We start from the raw sequence: 25541 nt of genomic DNA on the forward strand, positions 1-25541 counted from the left end.
TTCATCACAACGACCTCCATTGCTGTCACAGGTTTTCTTGCCCAGCTAATATAATGCTGACCAATTTCAGATTTGCTACTGCTGTAGAGAGAGAAAACAGGAGAATGTCCATGTGTGCCTGTTCTTCTAAGGTTCTAAAGGCTTACAAAAATAGCACAGAACTACATAATGAGTTGAAGGATGTCATTGCCTCCATTAAGGGGCCTGCTGCTGCCTGTACTCAGCGATGTATCTGAGTTTTTAAGTGAACATTTCATTTACAGGTTGGTGGTGGCGTTCTGTCATATCAACTTAGTGGAAAGGTTTCAAATATTCTCCATGCAATATACACTTTATTGACTCATTATAAATAAAACGTGGAAATACATTCTTTAATTACTGTAAATATGGCTTGTTTACCCATACAGGCTTTTAGTATCAGATATTCAACATGGGTTTTTAGCGCACTGTGCTGTGCCTTGTTGACTTCCCTAATGTGTGATTTTGCTCTCCTTTACAAAACTTGGATCATTTTAAAACTGCAGGAGGGAGATGAGCGTGGGAATGTGTTGGCAGATTAAATGGCTATAAATTTTCATCAAAAGATGTTGCTGACATCTGTACTACAAATGCCAATTCTAGTTGGTATGCCTGCACACAAGTACAATAGTACAACACAGCCTCACTGCTTATCATCACACCACCACCGCCACCACCATTCCCTTCTGTGGCACTGGTAAACTATGTACTGTAGACATAATGTTATTAGTAGAAAACTAAGTAGATCCATATTAGTTATGCAGTTTTAGCAAACACTTTCTACTTGTCCATGTTGTGGCAATAGAAATTAAGATGTTCTCAGGATTTGTATTTAAGATTTTTAAGATTATTGATGGCCACTTCAAACTTTGTTTCAATTTTAAGCTCAAGAGAGACCCCTAAATTATCATTCTAGTTTTAAACAATGAGATTATTTATTATGCACAAACTCTGATTACCTACCTGTGTAAAGTGAATATTGCATCTCAAAGCAGATATATATGTTCACCTCCTTGATTGTAGATCTACTGCATTTTTCAGATTTCACATTAAAATGAAGATAGAAAGTTACATAAAGTATGTTGATTGTACAAGAAATTAAAACCTCAAAATCCCTGATTTTGCCTCCAGTACTCTGAATAAGGACTTGGACAAAAAAATATTTAAACAATATAAGCACTCATCAAGTGCTCCATTAAACCATTGCATAAGATTTTTTGGAAATAACACTACTTAAGAATAATAAAATCAAATAACACTCTTTTTAAAGGTTCGTAAAGAAAATTATCCTCATGAACAACACCACCACCAAATGTTAAAATTCCAGCCTTTCTGTTTCAGCTCTGCCATTACAATGTGGGGTTGGTTTTGTTTAAAGTGGAAAGTGTTATGCTTTACCTTGTTTGATTTTTATTATGGTAAAAAATTAGTCGTATCTAAATTTACAAAGAAATTAGTAGGAAAAAATAGGACTAAACTGGATAAAAAAATCACAGGATTTTAAAATATCGTGTGTAATAATAGCATTATTTCAAGAACCATACTCTATTTCAAATGTTAATAAGGCTCTAAATTATACTTTTACCTAAATCTTACATTGAATTATTGTTGTTCTTTACATATGTCAAATATCCACTTTTTTCCACTTCATCTCTACCTTCAGTTTTCTACCTTTGGGTTACCAAAGAGATCTTCAATGGCTTCACAAACTCCTACCCCTTTCTCTCCTGTCCTATTTTGAAAGCCTATGTTAAGTTTCTTCCCCCAGTCACATTTCCCTTCCATGTGCCTGGGTGACTGCAAGTGAACCACATACCCCAAAAACCAAGAGAACGGTCATTCAACAGATGCAGTATACAGAAGTTTTGCACAAAGGAGCAGACATTCACAGAAGGAGCAACCATCAGTCCTTTCTTTTCAATAAGGAATTACCTAGGAAACAAGGTTGTTTTCGTTTTCCAGCAGCACTCCCATCAGCGGGAGCAACTTTCTTAGAACTTGCAGAGGGCTGCAAAGAGGGGAGTGAAGTGATTCAGTGACATGAGGAGAAAGTTTCAAAGTAATGCTCTCCTTGTGTAGTAGTGTTCTTCAAAAAACACTGCAGAAGTGAAAAATAAAAATAAAGAGCTGAAGTGCATGCACCAAACAGCCATCTCTGTATGTTCCTGCCTCATGCCACAAAAGTAAACAGTGACATCCATGGAGCATTTTTTTTCCAATGAGTTTTGCAAAACGTAGAAAGGCTTGTAAGAAGATATCTATGTCTGCATCAGCAGATTGATTTTGACTATTATTTCTTTGACTGAAGTTAAATAAAAGAGTTTAAATGCTAAAGGAACAAGAAAGAACACTGCTAATAAACTGGATATTGTTGGGTAATTTGAGGGTGAAGTTACTAAAATGTAACTTTGCCTTTCCATTTGAAAAAGCACTGCAGACATATGTCTGCACATAGTGGAAGCAGCATTGTATAATTTCTCAAATGGAAGGTTTCCTTTGTTATAACCACACGTGCTTGTTTCTGCCTGCAGCAGATACTCTTCACTAACACAGGAGTTTTTATTGGTTTTACTTCAAGATTAAATCTGGCAAAAATTGAATACCAAACCACTGCAAACAACATTTAGAACCCCGATGCCTTTACAGCTTTATATTTTCCACCTAATTATATTCTGAACCTATTGCAAACTTGTTTCACATTTTACCAGAAATTATCAGATTTCAGCTAACCAAGGCTAATAACGAGGTAGCTATGAGTCAGGGGGGCATCTGTGGCAAGACTCAGGCACACAGCTCTCTGTGATACCACGGTGGCCAGCTACAATTGTGTAGTGTCTGGCAGGACCAAAGCAGGTGGGTACAAGTCAATCCAGTCTCCACTGTCATGAGGAGCCTGAACTTCTAAATAATCCTAGTGTATTACATAGCACCGAAATCAGCCCTTGAAAACTAATTATTGTTAGAATTCCTGTCAGTTAACACCATGCTAGGAACAGAAAGGGATAGCTACCATCCATGGTAATTGACTTTACTCTTTCTGTGACACGATAGAGCCCATCTGCAGCACAGTGAGACATCCAGGACAAAGACATTAAGTTTTATGGCAGCCTCTTCTATGTCTAGAAAACAATTACGGGCACTTTCTGCTGTTGCTTTTCTGTTACCCTTCTTTTTTTCTTTCTTTCTTTTACAGGGACTGAAGAGGAAGATGAAGGTGATGACCTGCTGTTGAGATCTGTGGATGAGTTTTGGTGGTTTCCCCATATGTGGAGTCACATGCAGCCTCACCTCTTCCACAATGAGTCATCACTGGTGGAGCAGATGATCCTCAACAAGGAATTTGCAATAGTGAGTAAAAGTTACCGAAAGGTTTGACAGGATATCTCTGCATATTATAGCTATGCTTTCCAAGCTGTTTTCATGTTTATCTATATTATACATATATATATATTCATATTGATATGCAAATAAGGTAGCAAGATTGGAAAATGAGCCCCAAAAAAGCCTTTCTGTGACTCAAGATTGGGCTGAATTTTGCCTTAGCCTTTTTCACTGACATGGGCTTTCCTGGAGAAGTAGCAGCCCTTCACCCAAGCAAACTTGTGAGACCACAGGGACCAGAAGCAGATATCAGCTGTCTTTTTAAGCTTTAGGAAGGGGTTTATACACAGGTTTTCAGCTTCCTGAAGCCTGGTGCAAACATCCTCAATAAGGGAGGGAGAAAGGTGCTGTAAACCCTAAATGCTGTGTATAATTTGTGAGAAATCTTGAAGCTAATGAAGCAAACATGTGAAGCTGCTGGATTTCACTGCGCTTTTTTAAGATGACCTGCTTGAAAATATGTTTTGTACATAGCTAACCTGTTACTAATAGCTATAGATAATGATGTTTCATTTTTGTTCTTGTTGTGAACTTACAAGAGCTATCCTCCTAGCATTGCCCAGAGCTCAGAGTACTTGTACTCCGAGGTTAGGTTGAAACCATTTAGAGTCCTTTCAGGGTAATTCTACTTGCTTATTGAGCATGACAAAGAAAACCTGAAATCTATAAATGCTTGCTTTGGAAAAGACACTGCATGTTCTTTGACAAAATGTACAAATGCCAAGCAACCAGAGCCACTCAAAAGAGCAGAGTGACACAGTGGGACTTTCTCTGCTGCTCTGGGAACACAAATCACAGCCCTTCTCTGCTCAGAAAGGCCAGCCAGCAGCTGCCCCTTCCTCCCATCCCTCACATCAGCCAAGGCACATCAGGAAACCAGCAGAGGCAGATGCCCGAACAAGCCATTGGAAGCAATTTATTCCCTTGTTTATGAAAATATTTTCCTAACAACCTTTAAAAAATATTCATTAAAAATGGCTTAACTGTTTACTCTTCTTGCCAGACTTCCCCCCTTCCAATCTCCCGCTGGCAGGGTGTTAGTACAGAGGTATTTTGGGTGACTTCTTTTCCTTTCTACAGTTTTGTTTTACTGTCAGCCTTCATTCCTGGCACAGCGTGTTCATGCCTTCTGTGTAGCCTGGCCCAGAGACCCAATTATAGTGAAATTTTAATTACAAGAGTAATTTTTTAAATAACCTGTATCTCAAAAATGCATGGTCTGTTCATCTTAAAACCTTTGGGAAATTCTCCTAGTATTTTCAGTAAACATGAAGTCCTCTAGGTCAAGCCACCTTTAGGAGTAAAATCTATAGCATTGCCTGAAAACAGGGCTTGTAATACAATCTGTTTGTAACTTCAACTACAGAAAGATAAAGCTCATGTCCCTATCATCACTGAAGGGTAGAGACTCCTTAGGGTACCTATAAATAAGGAGCTGATGTCAGTGAAAGGCTGCTGTTATTACAGTTTTATTTCCTGCTAACATTTGGACAGGGGTTGTACCAACCTCTTAACCTTGAATCTATATGAGCTGTACAATTTACTTATGAGAACATTTCTTTTCAAAAGGCTTCCTGTGAAATTCTCTCTGTGGGAGAAATTTATCTTCCTGATATGACACAACCTTCCTGATAGCTATCAGAGAGGTCCCAGCCATGACTTCAGAGCAGTTTTGTATCTTCCCCTGCTTTCCCATCCTCAACATCGTGTCTTATTTCAGAAGGGAACTCCCTGTTCCACAGCTGAACTTCTATAAGTCCTCTAAAGTTAAAACAGATCGTTTTTCATTACTTTTTGACTTCACAGTGTGGATCCAAATTTAGACATCTAGAACAATACATAGAAAATCTGCTTGATGTTATACATGTTTTATTTATATATAAAATATATATATAACTTTACTTAGTATTATACTCAGGGGAACACAGCTGATGACATTTTCTCTTGCATTTCCCATTTTAAACTGCAAGTAGAAATTATACTTTGTATCAGTTTCTGCAAGAAAAGCCTCAATAATTACTTGGAAGTCACATTTATTCTTCACCTAATGTGGTATTTCTTCATTCATTTTTCCAAATGTGGTTAAGAAGGTAACAGGGTCTTCAGGATGGGAGAGCACAACATTATACCCGAGAAGAACAGTCAAGGTTATTGTAAGAACCCAAATACCACAACAAAAATACTGTTCATTAAGACCTGTTAGTTTTCTTTTAGAATAAAGCTAAAACAGATCACACTGTCCAGAAACCTGCACTCAAATCCCATCACAGTCATCAGTTGCTCCCTTCAAAAGAGTATCAGGCTTGGGATTGATGCTGTTCATTGGGGGTAAAGGTTTCAAGAAAGGAATGTTTTTCTCTTGAGTACTGTGGATTAAAGTCAAGCTTAATAAACACAAGGCAGTGCACCTGAAACAGTATTTCATGGATATTATCACATGGAGCTAGAAAAGTACATAAACATAATTTTTATTGGCTCTTGTATTTACACTGTATGCATAATCTTTGGTTTGCAGGAGCTCAAGTATACGTACAGTCTGCTGAACACAGTCAAGAAACACAGGTATTACAGCTGGCAACTAGATAAAAGACCTCATTCAGTTTTACACAGATATATCCATACCTCATAATGATGCTCTATAAAATGGGGGCTTACAGCTGCAGCCTGCCTCAAACAGCTGTATCACAAAATACATGTAGAAATTGTATATCCGAACGGTTTTGTACACATACAACTGTTGCTAATTAGGTATCTAATTGCCTTGAGTTCAGTGCAGACATATGCCCCTGTATCCAGGCCTTAGTAAAAGCAAGTCTTCAAAGAATTCCCTTACACATGAATTGCTTGTGAATCAGTAGACGTCCTTTAACAAGTCCTCCAAATAACTTTATTTTATGTGTCACTGAGATATTTATAATTTCTACTGTTTCATGACTAGTTGGTGAGAGGAAGAGACTTTCTCATGTCATTTGTAAATGTTATTGCCCCACTGCTCTGGATCCAGCAGTCAATGTGGGAAGTCTTGCCTGGCCATATCCTTGCCCATGCACGTCTGAGTGATAAGCCGCACAGCTGCCCCCATCCGAAGCCCTGTCCCCACTGCCCTTGTGGCTGAATCTCTTCTCAAGTACTCACAGTATCCTCAGCATCAGAAGAACAAAAGCCAGAGATATTAACATTGGTAAATTAAGTTGCAGATTACCCAGAACTTTGCTACCCCAGTGTCATCTTGTTTACTTAGATATGGATTATATGCTTCAGAGACTGGCTAAGGAAATGGCAAATGGCATTTATTTTTATTATCAGCTGGGTTTCACTTAATCATATTTTGTGGGGTTTTTATCAGAACATCCCCAGATCCTTTAAAGACACTAATTTATTAAGACCTAGATTAAATTTTGCAAACTGATAGTATCTCAAGTATTATTCTTCTTGTTTATAGGCAATGCAATTGATACGCAGAAATCTCTGAAAGTACATATTCCAAAAATAAAATAAACCAAGTTTTCACTGCCATCCTTTAATCACAAGATATCCTTCCTCCCCTCTTTGTACATCCTTATCTGACAAAAACAAGTAGGATATATTTAATCCAAAGCCTGTAGCTCTTTATTTTGTCCCTCGATTTGTTTGCTCAGTGATTATCTTCTATGCTCATTTGCGAGCACATGTGCCAAAAGCATGGTAGAGATAGGGCAGAAACGATCGACTGTAAAAAGGTAGCTGTGATCTGATATGAAGAAGTGAGAGACATATACAAAACAAATCAATTCAGAGATACACATATACAAAACAAACAAATCAGTTCAGAGGCTGTATAGTAACACTCCTTGGCTTCAGTCTCCTGTTTATAATCCAACTACAGGTGCACATTAGCACTTCCTCTGCCTAAAACTTTTGAGCTGCCCAAACCACAAAGAAATCATGGGATTTTAATATACCAATTAAATACCAAGAATGTGAAGACCAGTGACCACATATCAAAGGCAAAGTATCTTCATGTTGTGAAAAGAGTTTACCCATTTCTAATTTACCCATTTCTAATACCTGTAGTTAATGTGGGGTAGGAGAGATGCCCACTAGAGATTGCCTCTAAAAATGTTCTGTAAATGGTCTCCATATATAGGATAACATTGTCCTGTGGAGACAGGATGATTTAATTTGCCAAACCTTAAGGTCCTTCCAAAACAGTCCGTCTTTGTTAGGGCTTTTGTCCATATCAGGAGCACGCTTTGACAGCACATCTCTAAGACTGCCTCTACTTTTTCAGCTTTATTTGGTACCACACATATGCAGTCTGCATGTTTCCTAGCCATGTGTATCTTCCTCAGTGCTGGACTGCCTTTCTTTGTTTTGCATCCTCAGAAACCTAAGATTTTAAATCCCAGCATCTTCTCTGCTTCTTGGTAGTCTGCTACAGTGCAAAGCGTGCCTAGGACAAGAGTCATGATGATATCTGGGAGGCTGCTATGTAAGTCTGGTTGAAAGCTGGCTTTTCCCCTGTCCCTGTCAATCCTGGATCTGACACCAACACCAGAAAACCTATTTCATTAAGACCCCTTGTACAAGAGGTGCAAGAAAGCACCTGTGCAAGGAAGCACACCACACAGACATGAAAAAAATGATGATGAAAGCAAATATCAACACACAGAGCCTCTATATCTCAATAACCATCACCTCTCATTTGCTGAGCCATCTTGTCTAGATAGAGAGCTTTTAAACAGATTTTTAACGCTTAGAATTGAACTAAAAGTAATTGAAGGCTGAAATATTTATTCCATAAAAATTAGCAAGAGATGTAACCCTTGAGAACAAAAATCATATGCCCATAAAGAATAAAATACAGCACAACAGTTTTGTGAGTGCTGAGAAGCAAGAAAGTAGCAAATTCATTTATCAAATAAGAGAAAGTTTACTAAGTATTTTATAGTAATACATAATTTTTTATAGGAAATCTCACCCATGTTCAGCAATATTAGAAATACATGCCGGTACTAAAAATATGCAAAGCTTATATAAATCTTTTCACTTTGAAAGGTAACATCTTAAAAAGTACTGCATTTACTCTGTCACCTACCGTTGGACAAAGTTAAAAGGTTTATTAAACTTATCTGAAGTTGTATTGTTAACTTTTTCATCTAAGAAAAGTCTTTACACCAAAGGGAATCCTGCAGTTCAACTGACTGTGTGAAAAGACCTTTTCAAAGACATAAGATTTAACAAATTAAAATAAAAGGTTGCCTTTTTATTTCTCTGACAATACTAGATGTTTCTGTAAAATAAATCACCAGTGATTTTTAAGAACCAGAATGCCAGTTGTGTTATAAATGTTTTAGGGTTTGTTTCATTTTATTTCTTACTGCGCTTTAACAAGGACATGTAATATTTGCTGCAATCAAAAACTGGGGTTTTTTCTGTCAGACAGTATCCTGCTAATATAAATAGTCAATCTTCCACACAATGTTTTTTACTGAAATTTCCAACATCTGCTCATAGAAGATCTGCTATAGGAATACAAACTGACTTGTTGAGAATATACCTCCTTCTGAAGATCAGTGTTCATCTGGCGTTACCTGCCCTTCCTATAGCAGGCTTTTTTGCAATATATAGGGTTTTTTCCAAATGAAGAATAAGAACTCCCAGCACATGCTGACTCATGGCAAGCACAGCTCATTTCTGTACAAATGGGAAGGTCAAAAGAGGTTAGGAGTTTCAAGAAAATCAGCACTTGATTAAACAAAGCTGATAATTGAGAGAGATAAACAGCCTTGGCAGATTGCTTTAGACTTTTAGATCACTGGTAAAAGTATCTGTCCTACGTGTGGGGTCTGGGCAAGGTAAATTTGGAGGGTGCAAAGATGAGACAGGCTGCATTGGCAAGACTATGAGTTTCCAAATCCCATTGCTCTGGCTTGGGTGCATCAGCATGAGCGTGAGACACTGACTCTGGGTTCTGCTGGATGAAGTGGCTGCTGCTGGCCAGATGCACTGGCCACATGCAGGCATCAGAGGAAGGGTTATTTTGAGCTGGTGGCAGTCTGATCCAAATACCACATGTTCCCTGGTGCCAGGACACAAGGTGTGCTCCTGCAGAGCATCCTCTAGTTTGGTTGAGCCCTTATAACCAGGCAGGTCCCGTGGTCCCAAACTGCTCCATGATGCAAACCAGTGTATGGGAAGTAGCGACAATTCAGGGAATTTTCTGCCAAAAATGCAACAACAGTTTTAATCATCTTCCCCCCATCTCACAGGTTCTAAAAGTGGTTCTCCCTTAATATTGGACTCACCCATCGCTGCAGCTTCAGCTTATGCTGTCATTTGAATTAGAACGGAAAGTCTCCTAATGCACAAGTAAAATAGGAATACAAATTTAACCTGTCAAAAATAATGGCTCTGGGGTCCCAGCTTAAGCTTGCAAAGAAATGTAATGCTGCTGTTCACAGTGCCCAGAAAGGGTCAAAAGTTTGAAAACCAGACAAACACATGCACAAAATTTTTGAACAAATTTTGAAATTAAAAAAATCAATGCAAGTCTTGAATGTAAAAATAACAATAAAAACTTGTAAGAAATTGTTTCTTAGAATATGTAAGAAAATACAGTTACTACAGGCATCTCCCATTTTGCCCAATAGCTTACATTCAAATATATACTCCTCCTTTAATACATTAGTTCTCAATTCCAAACTAAATTTAATAACAAAATGAGAGGACAAAAGGAAACAGAGCAACAAAAATCACTCTAAGAGGACATACAATATTTAATTTACCCAAGTAAACTGAACATGAAACGGATCAAATAAAAACAGATTGTTAGTTGTTTCTTCTTAAGGTCATTGGGTATCTGAGTGACTGACATGTATTTGTGTGATAAACTACATAGTATGCAGGTTTTATTCAGAATCTAATTAGCTTTTTATACTGAGAACTTACGAAAAGCTGCCTTACTTGTGAATGGCAGATTACCATTTCACCATTCTGTTGCTATGGTAATACCAGCAGCAAATAGTAAGTAGATAAACAGGATTTTATATGTATTCATCCAGACGCTTACTTTTGGACATACCATTCAGAGCAGCGTTGCGTTATCTAGCTTAGGACACATTTGCCTTACATTTATGTGTATCTATACTCCTTGACACGGGTTTGGTGAAGGTTTGTAGATTCAAGTTGATACAGTACATTTAAGTTAGCACAGTATATTTGACAGCGTAAGTATCATAGACTAATCAGGCAGAGTAATAAATGGCCAAATTTTTCAGAAACTTTTAGATATAGCTTTTTCCTTTATACATGTTCATGGCAAAAAAATAGAGAAAAGTGTGATTTAACACTTCTCATTACAGAGCTATTTCTCGTTTCACCCTTAAACTGACTCATGCCTTTCAGGTAGGTAACAACATTAAAAGGAGAAATTACATTTTGCTCTCAGTAGATCATGAAATAGTGAGTTTGGCTTTCTTTTTTTTCAAGATCAGCCAGTAACCTAATATCTTTACTAATAAGGAATGGATAATTTTAAGTGGTCACATTATGTGATGCATGAACAAGTGTTCCCTACAGATTTAACTTAATTTTTGACAATGAACCAAAACCATTTCTTGCAAAGCACTTGAAGATGCCCAGCAGAACCTGCTATTCCTGGAATTAAAGTAATCAACAGTTCTCAGATAATGTAGGCAAGAGGAAGGACAAAAAACCATAAAAAATCATCATCTCACATTTTAGTCATTTCCCTCTGAACATCAATTTTATACCACCAGAAAACAGCTAATGTATCCTGTAGTACCGGGAGTAAAATGAATTCAGCAAATACCCAGAGCGTGGGAAGGGATCTGGCGAGAGCCACAGTGGCAGGACACCCTGCAACCCGGAGATGCTGCAGAGGAGTTGAAAAGGGTTTTTTCTGGACCTCATAGAAATGAGTCTTGTCAGGAGAGGAGGCAGAGCACAGCCTTTCTTTCTGCCAGTAGCTGATGATAAATGCTGGATCCATGTCTGAATAGTCACTCAGACCAATGAAACTAATTACCTCATTTTCACATGTATAGCTTACAGGTCCAATAATTTTCTCTCTTTTAAATATATCCTAGTCTATAGATGTGGTTATCAGGCCTCATCATCAGATGGGGTTTTCAGACAGCCCATGCTAAATCGGGAGTGGGAGGGATTGGGGAGCAGAACAAAGACAGGAAAGCATCAAGGAGTGAAGGGAACATGCCCAGCACGCTCGCAGTTAAGCTTCTTACTTAATTCCTTCTGCCTGCACATTAACTATTTCATTGTGCTATTGGGAGACATTTTCAAGATAACCTATAGATTATATTCACAAAAATACATGTATTTCCTCATAGAAATGGAGCGGAATAAATATTTATGAAACGAAAAAGCTCTCTGTCAAAGTCCATCTTTTTTTGCTACTACCTTAATACCATGGAAAATATAAGCAGATTCGGAAGCTATGGGGGATATTAATTTTTTTATTTTTTAAATCAGGAAGGAATCTTGCTCTTATTCCAGAAATAGGAAACAAAAATCCCACATATGTTGCGGAAACATTTTTTTTTTCCATCTGTTTACTGCTTTAATGCTGTTTTATAGCTTAGTAAATAAGTAACATCTGCTTACCTTTAAAAAGAATGCAACAGGTAGGATCATATTAAAATACACTCAGTATGTAACAAACAGGCAGGCAAATCTATACCATGTAACTGTAACACAGCTTAATCCAAGAGGATTATTTACCACTCTGCAGTTATCAAACTGTAATTCCAGTTCCCCTCATCTCTCCCCCATTTTTAGCTTGTGCTACATACAAATAGATACAAGACTGTCCAAGGACAACAGCTTCTCCAAAGCTGCTGTCTGCAGGAAAAATAAGCTTTGAATAATTACATGATCTTTTTCTGTTCCTAAATATATTCCTCCCTCTGCTGTGTTGCAGGAGCATGGCATACCGACTGGCATGGGGTACGCAGTGGCTCCGCACCACTCCGGGGTCTACCCGGTTCACATCCAACTGTATGAGGCCTGGAAGAAAGTCTGGCACATCCGAGTGACCAGCACAGAAGAATATCCACACCTGAAGCCTGCACGGTACAGACGGGGCTTCATCCACAATGGCATCATGGTACACTGCATTTCCATGCTTCATAGCAGTAGTACTTTAAGTGATTCAAAAGTATGCTATTTTTACCAAATGCTTCAAGTTTTACAGCAAGCATTAAAATTCTCTGTGATCGAGGATTTGTAAGGATGCCAAAATAGTGCATTTGTTATTCAGCCTGTTTAAAAAAAAAAAAAAAAAAAAAAAAGAAAGAAAAGTCACACAAACTCAGACAACTGAAATGTAATCCTCAGAAACTAAATGTACTTGTAGTCCCATCAACTATCAACCAAGTTATACATGCGTACTCTGAAATTCATTAAACTGCCTAAGACCTATGTTTCAAGCTCTGGTACATCTTTATGCATGAAAGGATTAGAAATCTGTCACCTGGGAAGGTGAGCAGGTGTAAGTAATCTCCTCCAGCAAGTATGACACTTCTCTGAGGCCAAGGTTTCATTCTGAGCTTTGCTACTGAAACTCCCAGAGCCAAGGACTGGACACGTGCCTGACTCTTTCAGACCATGCATTTGTGCAAGGAGGGAGAAGGTTCCTCACATACACACTTCCACTGCATGAGGAGCAGGAAAATGTATAAAATTATTTGGCCTGTTTTACCAGCCAGCTGCCACCCTATAGGTAGGTAAAACACAAAACCTAAATATGCATAAGTGAAGTTCGAAATATTTCAAGGGCAGGTCCTGCGTTGCTTTAAAGACCCGGCTGACTTGAATATTGCCTATACACATAAAGTCAAAATTGTGATCCCCTAAACAAGACAAAAGGAACATCTTAAAACCAAGAAGTTACTGCACAGAGTCCATTTACTATTAGAATAGATTCAAATTCAGCAGTGCATTTACAGGTGTATTGAAATTCTCTGCTGAATGTAGGTTTTATTTGTTGTTTTAACTGCGTAGCAAAGCAAAAACACTGACTGAAGGGAAACAAAGGCCTTCCCCAGGTGAATTATGTCTCTGCATGGCTTAGGCAGTACCCATAAACTCTGACACTTGTGTTTATTTTACCAGAGCCTTTTGATAGTACCTAGCTCATAATGTAACTAAACCATCTAGTTCTCCAAGATGAGTTTGTTTTCCCAAGCCCGCTAGCTGGCCTGTTTCTGACATGCAACCCCTTAATTTATGATGGGACGGGGAGCTGACCTCAGGCTGGTCTCATGCGAGCATCCCACCAGTCCCATACATGTTTCACAAACAGGAACGAGGGGCTCATTATGATTTTCAGGACTGAGGGAAGTATGAAGCAACAGGTCTTTTGTGGTCTGTAGCCTTGAATACAAATTCACTTCAGTGTCTCAGGAACAGTAAGATTAATTGCCTGAGATAGCGAAGGCAGCCAGGAAGCACTATTTATCTGCTAATAAACTAACCTTGCTGAGGGAAGAGAGGTTTGGTTTTTGTTTTCTTCCTCTTCCAAGTGCCAGGAAACAAACACTTATTATGAGTGTATGAGATGAATAAAATGGTCTGCATGAAAGCTCAGCGCATATGTGCCACAGCTTTTCAGAGCTGGCATCTGGAAATCTCCACATCTGCAGGACTGCACTTGTTTACCACGAGAGTACAGAAGGCACAAAGGAGCCCATAAATAAACACGCCAGAGTGCAGAGGCAGAAAGGGTTGCAGTTTTGTTTCTTTCAGTTGCTGGAGGGATTTAGGTGGCTGTGCCAGGGTAAGTTTGCAGAAAGAAGTTAATGTCACAATGGCACTGTTATTTTGTTCTCAGGTGCTCCCTCGACAGACCTGTGGCCTTTTCACTCATACTATTTTTTACAAGGAATATCCTGGGGGTCCTCAGGAGCTGGACAAAAGTATCCGAGGAGGTGAACTCTTTCTCACCATTCTCCTGAATCCCGTAGGTACCTTCTTTTGCTATTTTTTGGACATACTGAATAATGGGGAGGAGAGAGGGAGGAAGGGAAGGAGGTCAGTTCTCTTTGATCTTGTTTGGGAAACAAAAATCAAGACCACTTGCTCAGAGGTAACAGGCAGTTTAAGAGGAAAGGAGCAAAATGTCTTCTGCTAATCTCTAACTATAACCGTATGCAACAAGTTACTGCAAAATGCATTAATTTCAGCTCCAGACTGTTTCCCAACCTGAAGCCAGCCCCGTGAGAGAAGAGCACACTGACTTGTCTAACTGAGACTGAAAGAAACCACTGAGAGTAGAGAAAACTGTGTGATCTGATTCACTTTTTTTCCATAAGATCAGCTCCTCAGGCACTCCTGATATAGTTCGTTGGAAACCAAAGGGCTCAGGCCTGATATTATTCCCCCACCACTGGCTCTTAAAAGTAGGTTTTGTGCAGCTAATACCCCAAGCAGTACATATCCTTCTAATGAACATTTTTGCTTTGCTCGGTGCTGCATTTCTTTTTCTCTGTCAACATTACACGAATCATAAACTATACATATACGTATGTGTGCACATATAAACAGCCTACATATGTATAAACACACACGTATGTATGTTTTAATCAAAAATGCCACAGACTTTAAGGATGGTTTGTAGAGGCCTCATGCAATTTATTCTCTCAGCTAACAAAGCAATCTGAACTGCTTTATGCTAATACAGATATTCACACACACGACAACACAACATAGGTGGGTGCATAGATGTGATTGGGATTGCCAAAGATCAAGGAGGAAAGCTACCTGACTGCAAATGCTGTGTTTTGAAGTCACGGTTCTCTTGCCTGTGAACAGTCTGGTGCCATTTAAGACAGCAGCCTAGAGGTGGAAGGAGGAAGGACAAGAGTAAAACAAATCATATACCAATTATTTTTTTGCCATTGTCCTCCCTTCTTTCTGTTCCACCCAAACAAGTTATGCCACTCACAAGATAAATGTCTCGTGTCTTGCCAGGTGGCCTAATTTTCAGTGGTTTTAAATTGCAGTACTCATTGACTTCTCTGCAGAGTTAAAGAAACTTCAGGTGGAGCTAACTCTCAAATCCAGGTCACTTTTATTTAGAGACCTAAATATAGATTTCGGTATTATACAATTAGGTGAAAATTTTGGCTGGGAAGATAAGTTGGCATCTGAGTCAAAGATTCAGTGGACTTAAAGAAATGGGACATTTCTATTAGGAATTTTTCCGTACCGTACAAGTGACAGCTAATTTGAGAATCAAAAATATCCCTGTTCTTTTGCTGTCTCTCCATTACCTGAAGTTCCCTCAGCCTGGCTTTTCTTCCCATAGTTTCCTTAAGTGTAACTTGGCTCATCGCTGTCTTGAGATGCTGCTGGAATTTATCCTCAGCTTTATCATGCTATGATCAATATATGTGCATCGTTCACTTACCTGATTTCCTCAGCTTTAGGCAGTGTCCCAATTCCTCAGTCAATCACCAAGTCTGAACCTGTGAGCAGGCCACCTGTTCACAGTCAGGCCACCCCAACTTCCTCCTCTGCAACTCACCTTTTCCCTAATTTCAGGGTTTTCTTGCCTACTGACAGTAAATAAGCAGAAAGGCACAAGCTCACAGTTGCTTTATTAGAAATTTCAGCCTTTGGATTTTTTAAATGATTGCATCCAAATGTTCTTTCAGGCTGAGGTTATGGGGAAGGGTAGATCTTCAGTTAGCCTGAAAATTATTTTAAAGGCTACTGTTGAACTGTGAATGAAATCAGATAATCCTATATATTATTGTGTGGTATTTGAAAAGAACAGCTTTTCTATACTGTTAATGTTTGATTTCCCCCTCCCACTTTTATGATTTTCTATTTTTACCTCATCAAAACTGATATTTTACTGAGCTGTGAAACAAGTGAAGTACTGACATGCACTTCCATGACTCTGACTTAAGTATGAATCTGTTCCAATATAAGTGCTTATTCAGACAGGAAGAAATATTATTTAATCATGTGTGAGCTGAAGTAAGATATACCACAAAACCCACCATCATTCAAGTCAGGTTGGTACACTACCCTATGAAACATGCACTGACTGACAACAGTAAAAGCAAATCCTAGATTATCTCAGAAGGAAACTGATGTGAGTAGGAAACAAATTCACCTGTATTCATACCACCTTTTTCATTTTTTTAAATACCAAGTTTGAACAGCACACAAATGAACAAATGGTAAGACCTTTCTTTTATTCAGTGTAAGAGAAGGTGTAGTGTTTTGGTGGTTGATTTGAAGAAGTTTACAGATTAGCATCTAAAATGTATTGTATCTTCTGAAAAGAATCAATGGAGTGCCTATTCCACTGGCCAATCACAAATTCAGTTTAATAAAAAACAGTTTTTGAATGTGATATGTTCTCCAACCTGGCAGCAGTGCATACTGGAATAGCAACAGGAGACTTCCCATTTTATATCCTAGAAGATTTTCACACACCTCCTCTCATTAATAAGCTTCCTTAGTATTTGTATATCAACCTGTGAAGTTCAGGGCTTTATCAAGAGCACAGTTCAGGGGTTTACTGTGAGCAGAAACCAGCTTATGCTCTCCAAATGGATTATGGAAAAGAACAACTGCTGAGAATGTAATGGCTTTTCCAAAACCATAATTTAAAATTTTGTTGTTGTTGTTGAATCATATTGAATGAGATAGCTAATGTGGTCCATGGATAGAAACCATATCCATAAAATATAATCTTAACTAGAATGCACTGTGCCCCCCCCTACCTAGCATGTAGGCTGCTTTACACATTGTTGCAGTTATCTTACTTCAAATTTTGCAGAAAAGGGATTGCCTGTACCATTGTGGTTTTTTGCATTATTGACATTGCTTAAAAATATTTTTCATTTATTCTTTAAAAACACCAGCCAGACTCTTTCCTGGTGTGGAGGAGATTCACAGAAAGAGAGTAGTTCCAATTAATTCTATTGTCACAGAGTTGCACAAGTCTCCGGCTCAGCAGGCTCAGGTCTCGAGCAGGTGTGTGCAATTACCACCGGCATTAGTGTGAGTTACACACATACAGGGGGAAGGGGAACCCCTCACATGGGTGATGCGCTCTTCTGGAGGGTGAAGATGGTCTAAAACTATTTCTGCTTGCAGAGACAGAACGAATGCATGTGTGCTCCCACAACATTGCCAGCTACCATGACAACTGAAGTTACATACAAATTATGTGTGTTATTACCATAAAAGATCATATTCCAGAGTCCAAGATTGGGTTAGAAATCTCCTTATGCAGCTAGTTAGCCATGGTGCACAGTGTCATTCACTACCCTTACCTGGTTCAAAAACCACAGGGGCAACAACAACAACAAAACAAAACCAAAAAAAAAGGAATAGCTGGTTTTGCAGAGCCATTTCTACAGCTACAGCAGATGATAATTTTGTTATTTTATGATGTCCCTTCTTGATCATCAAGTAAGCTAGGAGTTAGACAAGGGTTTCTGAGCAAGTTTGTTTGTGGTCATTACCTGTCTGTCTCATTTCTGTGGGGTTCTTTTTTTCTCTTTCTCAGTTTTTACATTGGTATGTTTCTGCAGATGAGCTTAACAAGAGTTGGACAACAATTCCAAGTTAGACGTGATAAGAACATTTTCTGACTTTAGATGCTTGAAAAATCTAGGTGCTTTCCCTATAAAAACAAACCAACCCATAAATAATTGCTAATATAACTTTTAAACCAAAAATAAAGTGAGCTGTGCAGTTCAATGGCATCTTCCCAAAGTAGCTGCAGTGAGGGCTAGTCTCCCACACATTACACAAATATCTGTTTGCTCCTGGCTTCTCTTTTGGAGGCAGCTACTAGTTTCCTCCAAATCAATACCCTGGACATGAGTTTTGAGGGGTGTTTTGACTGTTCCCAAAAGGCAGTCCGGACAGAGATGCATTGACTTTGGCTCTCTGCAGGCCCCCAACACCATTCCCAGCAGGCTTTCCATCCTCTCACATCTTCCCACTCTTTTGCTCCATGTCCTTGAGTGTGCAACACATATTTGGTGTCATGCATAAAAACATCCCTCTAAAGCAACAACATAGTTCTCGCATTATTTCAGACACTTAAAAAGCAGATCTATAAAATAATTGTTATATTTTTGAGCCATATGTGCAGAAATTATATGTGGTGGGAGCAATGTAGGCATGAGCTTACTCCGAGTGGATACCGAGGGACAGCACACTTCACATCTCATACCTCCACCTACAGACAAAGCATCGCTGCTGTAAGGCATCTCCTACCACCGTATGGAAATGACCAAAGCTATTGGAGCACTAAAACAAAAAAAATTCTCTCACTTTCAGTTTACCTTGTTGAAGAGACATGTAGGTGCATCTATTGCTTATTAAAAAGTAGACTAACAACATTAACTAAAAAAGCACAAAGAGGCACTGCACAGTTTGGCCCTTCTTTCCCTTCACCATCCAGCACCAGTTTCCTTACTCAATTCACCAGCTTCTTTGCTTCATCTTACTCGTCCAACAATTACCCTTTACATACCATATATATTCACTAGTTAGGGAGGACAGGAGTACAGCTGAGAATAGTTCAGTTCATATCCACAGTTATTTTGAGGCAAGTCTTCCAGAAGTGAAAAGCCATGCTTAACTCTTAGGTAAATAGAATTATTATAGGTTTCACACACACAACTTTAAGACAGTGTTTTTTAGACTGTTTCAAATTTTAGAAATAATCACAGTGCACCACCAACTTTTGCTGCAAATTACAGCTATTTAGCTGTCTAAAAACAAACTAAAAGTCAGCTATTTCTGGCCTTCTAGCTTAACACGTCAGGGGCAAAGACACAGAAACCTGAAAGTCTGCAAGGGGTGACACAAGCTGTTCTGAAGAGACGCAGATGCACAAGTGGATGAATAAACTTTAGCATGAAGCACAACAGAACCAAAGTCAATATCAACGCCAACATCCAGGAGGACTACTGCCTGCTTTTCAACCCTATAACCACCAACCCAGTGCTCTCTCTTCATTGACATCGATACATTGAACAGGTCTATCACATCTAACTGAAACAGCCCCCAGCAGAGTTAAAGAACAAGTAATAGATCATGATTTTTAAATTGCATGGGCATGGCATCTGCACTTACATCCTGCTTTGTTGAGGAAGACGTCTTGCCTGGGTGATGTAGACCAGGGTTTGCAGGCACAAAGCAATGACTTGATTTGTAGTTGTGTTTTTAATGGCATTTCAGCAGTGAAGATGGGTTGTAAAAGATAGCACAGAGAAGTTTGTGTCTCCTTAGGCTGTTATGACATCCATTTATAATCTTTTATTCCATCCTCTTAAACAAGCGCAAGTAGGAACACAACTTAAATAATCAAGTTTTGATTAAACATTTTTTCAATTAGTTTGATTACTGAAGCACATTTCAAGAATAATTAAAAGTGGGGAAGCAAATTTACTAAATAGGAATAATGTAGCAGATAAGAATTTATTTATAGCTTATTTAGGGTCACACTGCAACTCTTAATAATAACAGTGAGCAGTAACATTGACATTGCAGTACACTGACTGAAATGCTATTTTGTCTGTGAGCATATATGCCACATACTTCACATGTGAGAATTTCACAAAGTGGCCTCAGAAGGGAGCAGGTGGGAGATAATTAAGTTTTTTCATGAGGTAAGGTATCTGCTACTAAACCTTGAAAAATACAAGAACTGAGTATCTACTAGCCTTTCCTAACTTTAAAAAATGCCACCAATGAAGGCTACTGGCAAATTCCCTTTTTCCCCCTCCTCAGCCCTGAAAAGCAAGTGGTTTACAGAAACCATACCCATTACTCAGGTGGGAGTTAGCAATTTCAGCAAATGTATTACAAATAAATACTAAGCTTATATACTAAAAATGTTTTCACTTTCATGAAGCAATACCACATAGATGGTTAAATTAGAAAATGCCCAAGTGACACTGCATTAGGATAAAGAGTTTGCAGAGAGATTGTCAAGGGGATCTTCCAATGGATTTTTTAAAAAAATGGCTTCTATTGAATACTCTGGGGCTCAGAGAGATATTTTCACTTTCTAATTTATGATTCCTAAAGATGAGTCATGTCTGGCAGAGATGATTTAGTAGTATGCAGAGGAGGGATAAATTCCACCAAGACAGGCAGAAATCATACCAACTTTCCTTTGAGTTTTAATGAGTGTTACAAGAATCCCAGCCAAACCTTTCCAGGATCCAGCTAATGCAGAAGGCTGCTCAAGTCTATAAGTTTGGGGTACTTATTCTTTGCATAAACACTTCAAAGCAAAGCTCATTAAAGTTAGAGGAAAAAGACTCAGCGATCAGACTGCATTTGAAATAAACCTAAATAGTGCAACTCCAAAAGGTATCCATCTAGCTCCTCTCTGAACGGTTTCATTCATTTGGAGGGTTAGAACAATAACAAGGAGCATCAGATGTATTTAAAAATAAGAAACACACATACAGTTTGGGACAGAAAAGGAGACATTACTCTTGGAGTTTTTCTTTACTATTTGATAGAATAAAAGCAATGAAATATTCAACTGAAATATTTTTTATCCCTTGCTAGACCAAAGCTAGATCTTTAATCAGTGTCATATTATCATCATCAAGGTTATTTACTTTGTAGTTTGACGAACAACATCAAAAATCAGTTATTCACTAAATCCTAATTACGACAGAACTCCAAAAAGTTGTAGCATCAGAACTTCCATGTCAGTGGTGAAAATAAAGCAGCAAACCCACTACAATCAGTAGAAATAAAGGAAGAGAAAACAAGAAAAAGATATCTAAAACTTCAATCGATCAAAACTATAAAAAAAAGTTTACAAAACTGATTTTGTGACTAATCTAATTGATAAAGTAAAACTCTTCACTGTGCTTCAACAGCACATGTCTGTATTAATTGTAGTTAGATCTTAAAACAAGAAAGTAACTTACTACTCAAAGTACATTGCTACTCAAGACATATCTTCAAAGCCAGACATTTAATGCCAAAGAGCATCAGACAAGAAGAATACCATGTCCTTATTCTGAATATAACCCTACCCAAGTACGTAAATGTGATAGGAAATTCTCTGGGTCTGACCAGCATTGTAGAAACTGAACCCCTCATGAAAAATACTCAGGTTTTCTGCAGGCGTACAGCATTCCACTGCTTCAACAGAAAAAGCAAAGACAACTTAAAACTTTTTAAACTCTTTCAAACATCATTATTTCCTTTTCTTTCTTCTTAAACCTTGTCATTTCTTTACAACTTTTGTAATGCTTTAACATGCTTACAAAGATTTTTTTTTTTTTTAATGTTTGCTTCATTGGGTTACACAACTATAAAAAAAATTTATGGCATTTCAAGGAGTTCGACTTTTCAGTTATTTTCAGCATTTTTAAAATTCCACTTCTTATTATTTACTCAGCTTAACTGCCCTTCAGAATAAGTTTATCCAGTCCCAGAATATATGTGTAAGATCCCCCTTCCTCTTTGTTCACTTTACCAATGCTGAACCATATCCCTTTTCTTTGTCCTTTTATTTTTTTAAATATCTTCCCATCAAATGTTAACCAGCTTTACATGCACTTCTGTCTTTTACATACTTGGTAGACAAAGACAAGTTAACTGGCATTAAAATCAAGCTGCATTAAGGTACCTTCTTTCTTTTGAAACAGAGCTTTGGCATGAAATCTATGATGTGCCAATCAGAGCAACATATTTTCTAAGTCACAATCATGGTCACATCATCTTCTCATGAACAAACACAGAGCATGAGGTGGAGTGAGCAAATGGGATGAACTGAGCAAATCTCTTTGCTTCAAAATGTAAACCATGAAAATTTATAATTAAAAGAGCATTCATATCGTACAGTTCCCAAACTAAAATACTTTCAGCGACAAAAAGCAGGTTTCTTATAAGAAAAGTTAGGGAACTCCGCGGGAGTTTAAATTTAAGGAGGATTTTCCACATCCAAATGTCAGGCTCAAAACTAAGTGGGTTCAGCCCATGTTCTCTGACCGTTGCCCTTCATTCAGTCTCCTGAGAAATGCTTTGACATATTTAAAGCACGCCTTTACAAATTGTTCTATATATCACATCTTCAGCATCTGCAAGGTCTTCCAGTATCTGTTTTCTCGTTCGTCTCCTTTACTCCCCTGCTTCACAGACGATAAAGAACAGTCATAAACGTTTAACAGCCAAGATAAGCTAATAAATACAGCCCTAAATATTATCGCCCCTACAAACAAGAGTGAGAGAGTCATTTCTCCTAAAAAAAAAAAAAAATCTCTTTAAACCAGAAAGCTTTTTATTGAGCCAGCAAGTGACAGCACAAAAGACACCACAGTAGAACACTAAAGCAAAAATAAGCACACCAGGCTTTGAGAAGAACTAGCAAGACCCACTTGTTCAGTTGAGCAGCCAGTTAATTTGATTTACTTGCCAGTCTGGTGTATGGTTTTCTCATTATCTGTTCACCTTGAAAAGCTAATGGATAACCCTTAACACTGCCACCCCCTTTCCTGCAGAGCCCTTCCTATTTTCTGCTCTGCTGTAGCCCCATTTTAGGTCTGCAGCCACCAAACCCCTTCTAAGAGACAGCTGAATGCTGAAAGCAGAGTAGTTATAGACCTTGTTGTGTACGCAAGGGCAAAATTTCTTACAAAGTATGACCCAATCTTTGGCCACATTCAAACAGTGGAAAAGCTTGAAGAAAATGAAACCCAATATGAGACCCCCACTATCTCAAGACATTCCTATCGCTGTCCTGGTCACAGCTGAACACAGTGAATTAAGATTTTTTGCAGCCTGAACCAAGAAGGTCAGCTATTCCTAGAGACGCCGTTAAACTGAAGATCTCTACCAAGGATCAGATTGTTACTTATAGCCGGTATCTTGATGCACAAGACGTTTATCTTTTCTTATTTTTCCTTCCTTTTCTTCCTTGATACACATATGAACTTGGCTGTGCTAACTCTTCCTTTCCCCTTCTTCTTGTGGGGAAGTAAATAAATTTCAAACAGTGTTAAGTTGACTTTGCTTTTCCTGTTGAAGCAGTGGAATGCTGTACACCTGCAGAAAACCAGAATATTTTTCATGAGGGATTGGGTTTCTACAATGCTGGTTTAATTCAGTCTCCCACTGTCTCCTTTTCATAGTTCCAGCATAAAAAACTTGCATAGGCCCTTCCTGAATTTTATATATATATATATATATATATGTCTCTTTACCCTAGTTTTATACCTGAATCACCACATAGTATCTAGAGATACATGCATACCCTGTCCAAAGTATTTTTTGTCTGCAGAGCCAACAGAAGAAGACATATTTGCAAGTGACAGGTAGAGCCATTTTTAAAGTTTGTTGTTTTATTTTTTTTTTTAAAAAAAAGGGAAAAGTTAAACACTTTTTTAAAGTCCTCTTCCTGTTTCAATCAAACATCCCTAAGAAGCTTTAACCTGACATGAAATGTGGCATATGAATTTCAGGAAGATTAGCTTCTTTTGCAGGAATTTGGTTGTCAAGAGAGAAATCATACTTATGATTGAAAGGTAGCTTTGAACTCAACTCAGGAGAAGCTATAGACAGACCATAATAAGGGACATTATTGTGCTAACTTTGAACAAGGTGTGATCACACGTTGCAGAGGTAGGCAAATTTGTTTTAAGTGTCATGGGACGCTTTTAATTTTGAAGGCCACTAAAAGGCATTTACATTTTTAAACTTTCACCATAACTAAAGGTTACTGTTCATTTCCAATGTCTTAGATCTAGATTCCGCATTTCTCGCATGTGCCATACTTTGAACATTTTGTGCTTGTTTCCTGCTCTCACTCATCACAAAAACAGATGAGAATCACAGTTATTACTTCAGAACATTAAAAGTAATTGCAGAGAGGGGTTAATTTATACCTTCCACAGAGATTTGGAAGTGTTATTATAAAACATCTGGAGTGTTAATAATATTTTTCTTTTTATTTGCTTTGTTTCTCTGAGCATAGCTGTACAAAGAATAAAAGTAACCTTGGGCATTGTAGGAAATACTCTCCAAGTCAGAAGTAATTCATAATGCAGTTCTACTAAGGCCTTGGTGAATAGAGCATCTCTGCATATTTCAAGAACAGGAAAAAGAAAGCAAGCAACCTCCCCACTACAAAAATGTCAATACTTGACCCGTAATTAGCAGGCTACTGTCCAGAGGGACAAGCGTGTGTCTCTACAACATGACAAGAGGGGTATGTTTGTTCTACCAAATTAAAAGGGAGATTTGTTATTAACTAGCTACATCAAAATTTGTCTCAATGGTAACAAACATACCAAATCAAATCAAAAAGAGACACACTTGGGCTTATTCTTCTAAGTATAGGGGCCCATTAACCTTCCAGGACAATGTTAAGAACCATTTCACTGCATTAAGTGAATGTTACAGTGAAGCACAAGAGTGATCAGCTGCTCGTCCCTGTAGAGAGGACTATAAGGTTGCCTTCCCAGAGGCACCCCAGCCAGACCTGCCTGGGCAGGCAGTAAAACCACACGATGTAGTCATTAGCCTTTGCCTGAGGAAGAGGGTAGTATCTCTTCTTTATTCAGAAAAATATTTACATCCCATACACGTTCAACATCGTAAACACTTGTTTTCTTCCTGCCACAGCACGTATTAAGGTTTAATACAACCAGCGTACATTTGTTTTGAAAGATAGCACACTGCAAAAGTGCCTGTATCTACAGCACAATCGGCCCTTCCCCTAAAGATATTTCCTTTTGCAGCTAGAAGTCCTGTAAGCACTGATAACGTGATAGAATTATTATAACACAAAGATAGAAGTTGAATCCACTTTTATCTTCCAACTCCAGGTATATGATTAAATCCACTCCAACCTTGTTCAGACTTCTGAATCTTTTTTCCCCCTTTGTAAATCATTATTTTTTCCTTCATCCCACATGGCTACCCCAGCTGCAAAGAGCTGGTATATGAAAATATTATCCCATGGAAACTAAAGCCTTCAGCAGCATATTTAGAAACTAATTAGCTTGAAACTCAGAGCATGAAGAAAGTATTTCAAGGAAAACACATCTCCTTTCTTTCATGACATTTTCCTTCTTTATAAAAGCTGATACTCCACACCACGCGTTGGGGTA

General features: G+C 38.3%; 1 protein-coding gene across 3 annotated transcripts in view; it reads left to right on the plus strand.

The window, feature by feature from the left end:
- The window catches only part of NDST4 (N-deacetylase and N-sulfotransferase 4), a 108153-nt gene that overhangs the window by 50251 nt on the left and 32361 nt on the right, over positions 1 to 25541 (plus strand). For all 3 annotated transcript variants that reach the window (XR_012633485.1, XM_074903909.1, XM_074903910.1), the window contains 3 exons: positions 3212 to 3366; positions 12341 to 12526; positions 14252 to 14380. Coding sequence is in view for 2 of the 3 variants with exons in the window: in XM_074903909.1 (XP_074760010.1) it covers positions 3212 to 3366; positions 12341 to 12526; positions 14252 to 14380 (470 nt within the window). In the remaining variant the exon portion in view is untranslated. The remainder of the gene's footprint in view (positions 1 to 3211; positions 3367 to 12340; positions 12527 to 14251; positions 14381 to 25541) is intronic.

The sequence above is a fragment of the Athene noctua genome, chromosome 4, assembly GCF_965140245.1.
Source record: "Athene noctua chromosome 4, bAthNoc1.hap1.1, whole genome shotgun sequence".
Lineage (NCBI taxonomy): Eukaryota > Metazoa > Chordata > Aves > Strigiformes > Strigidae > Athene > Athene noctua.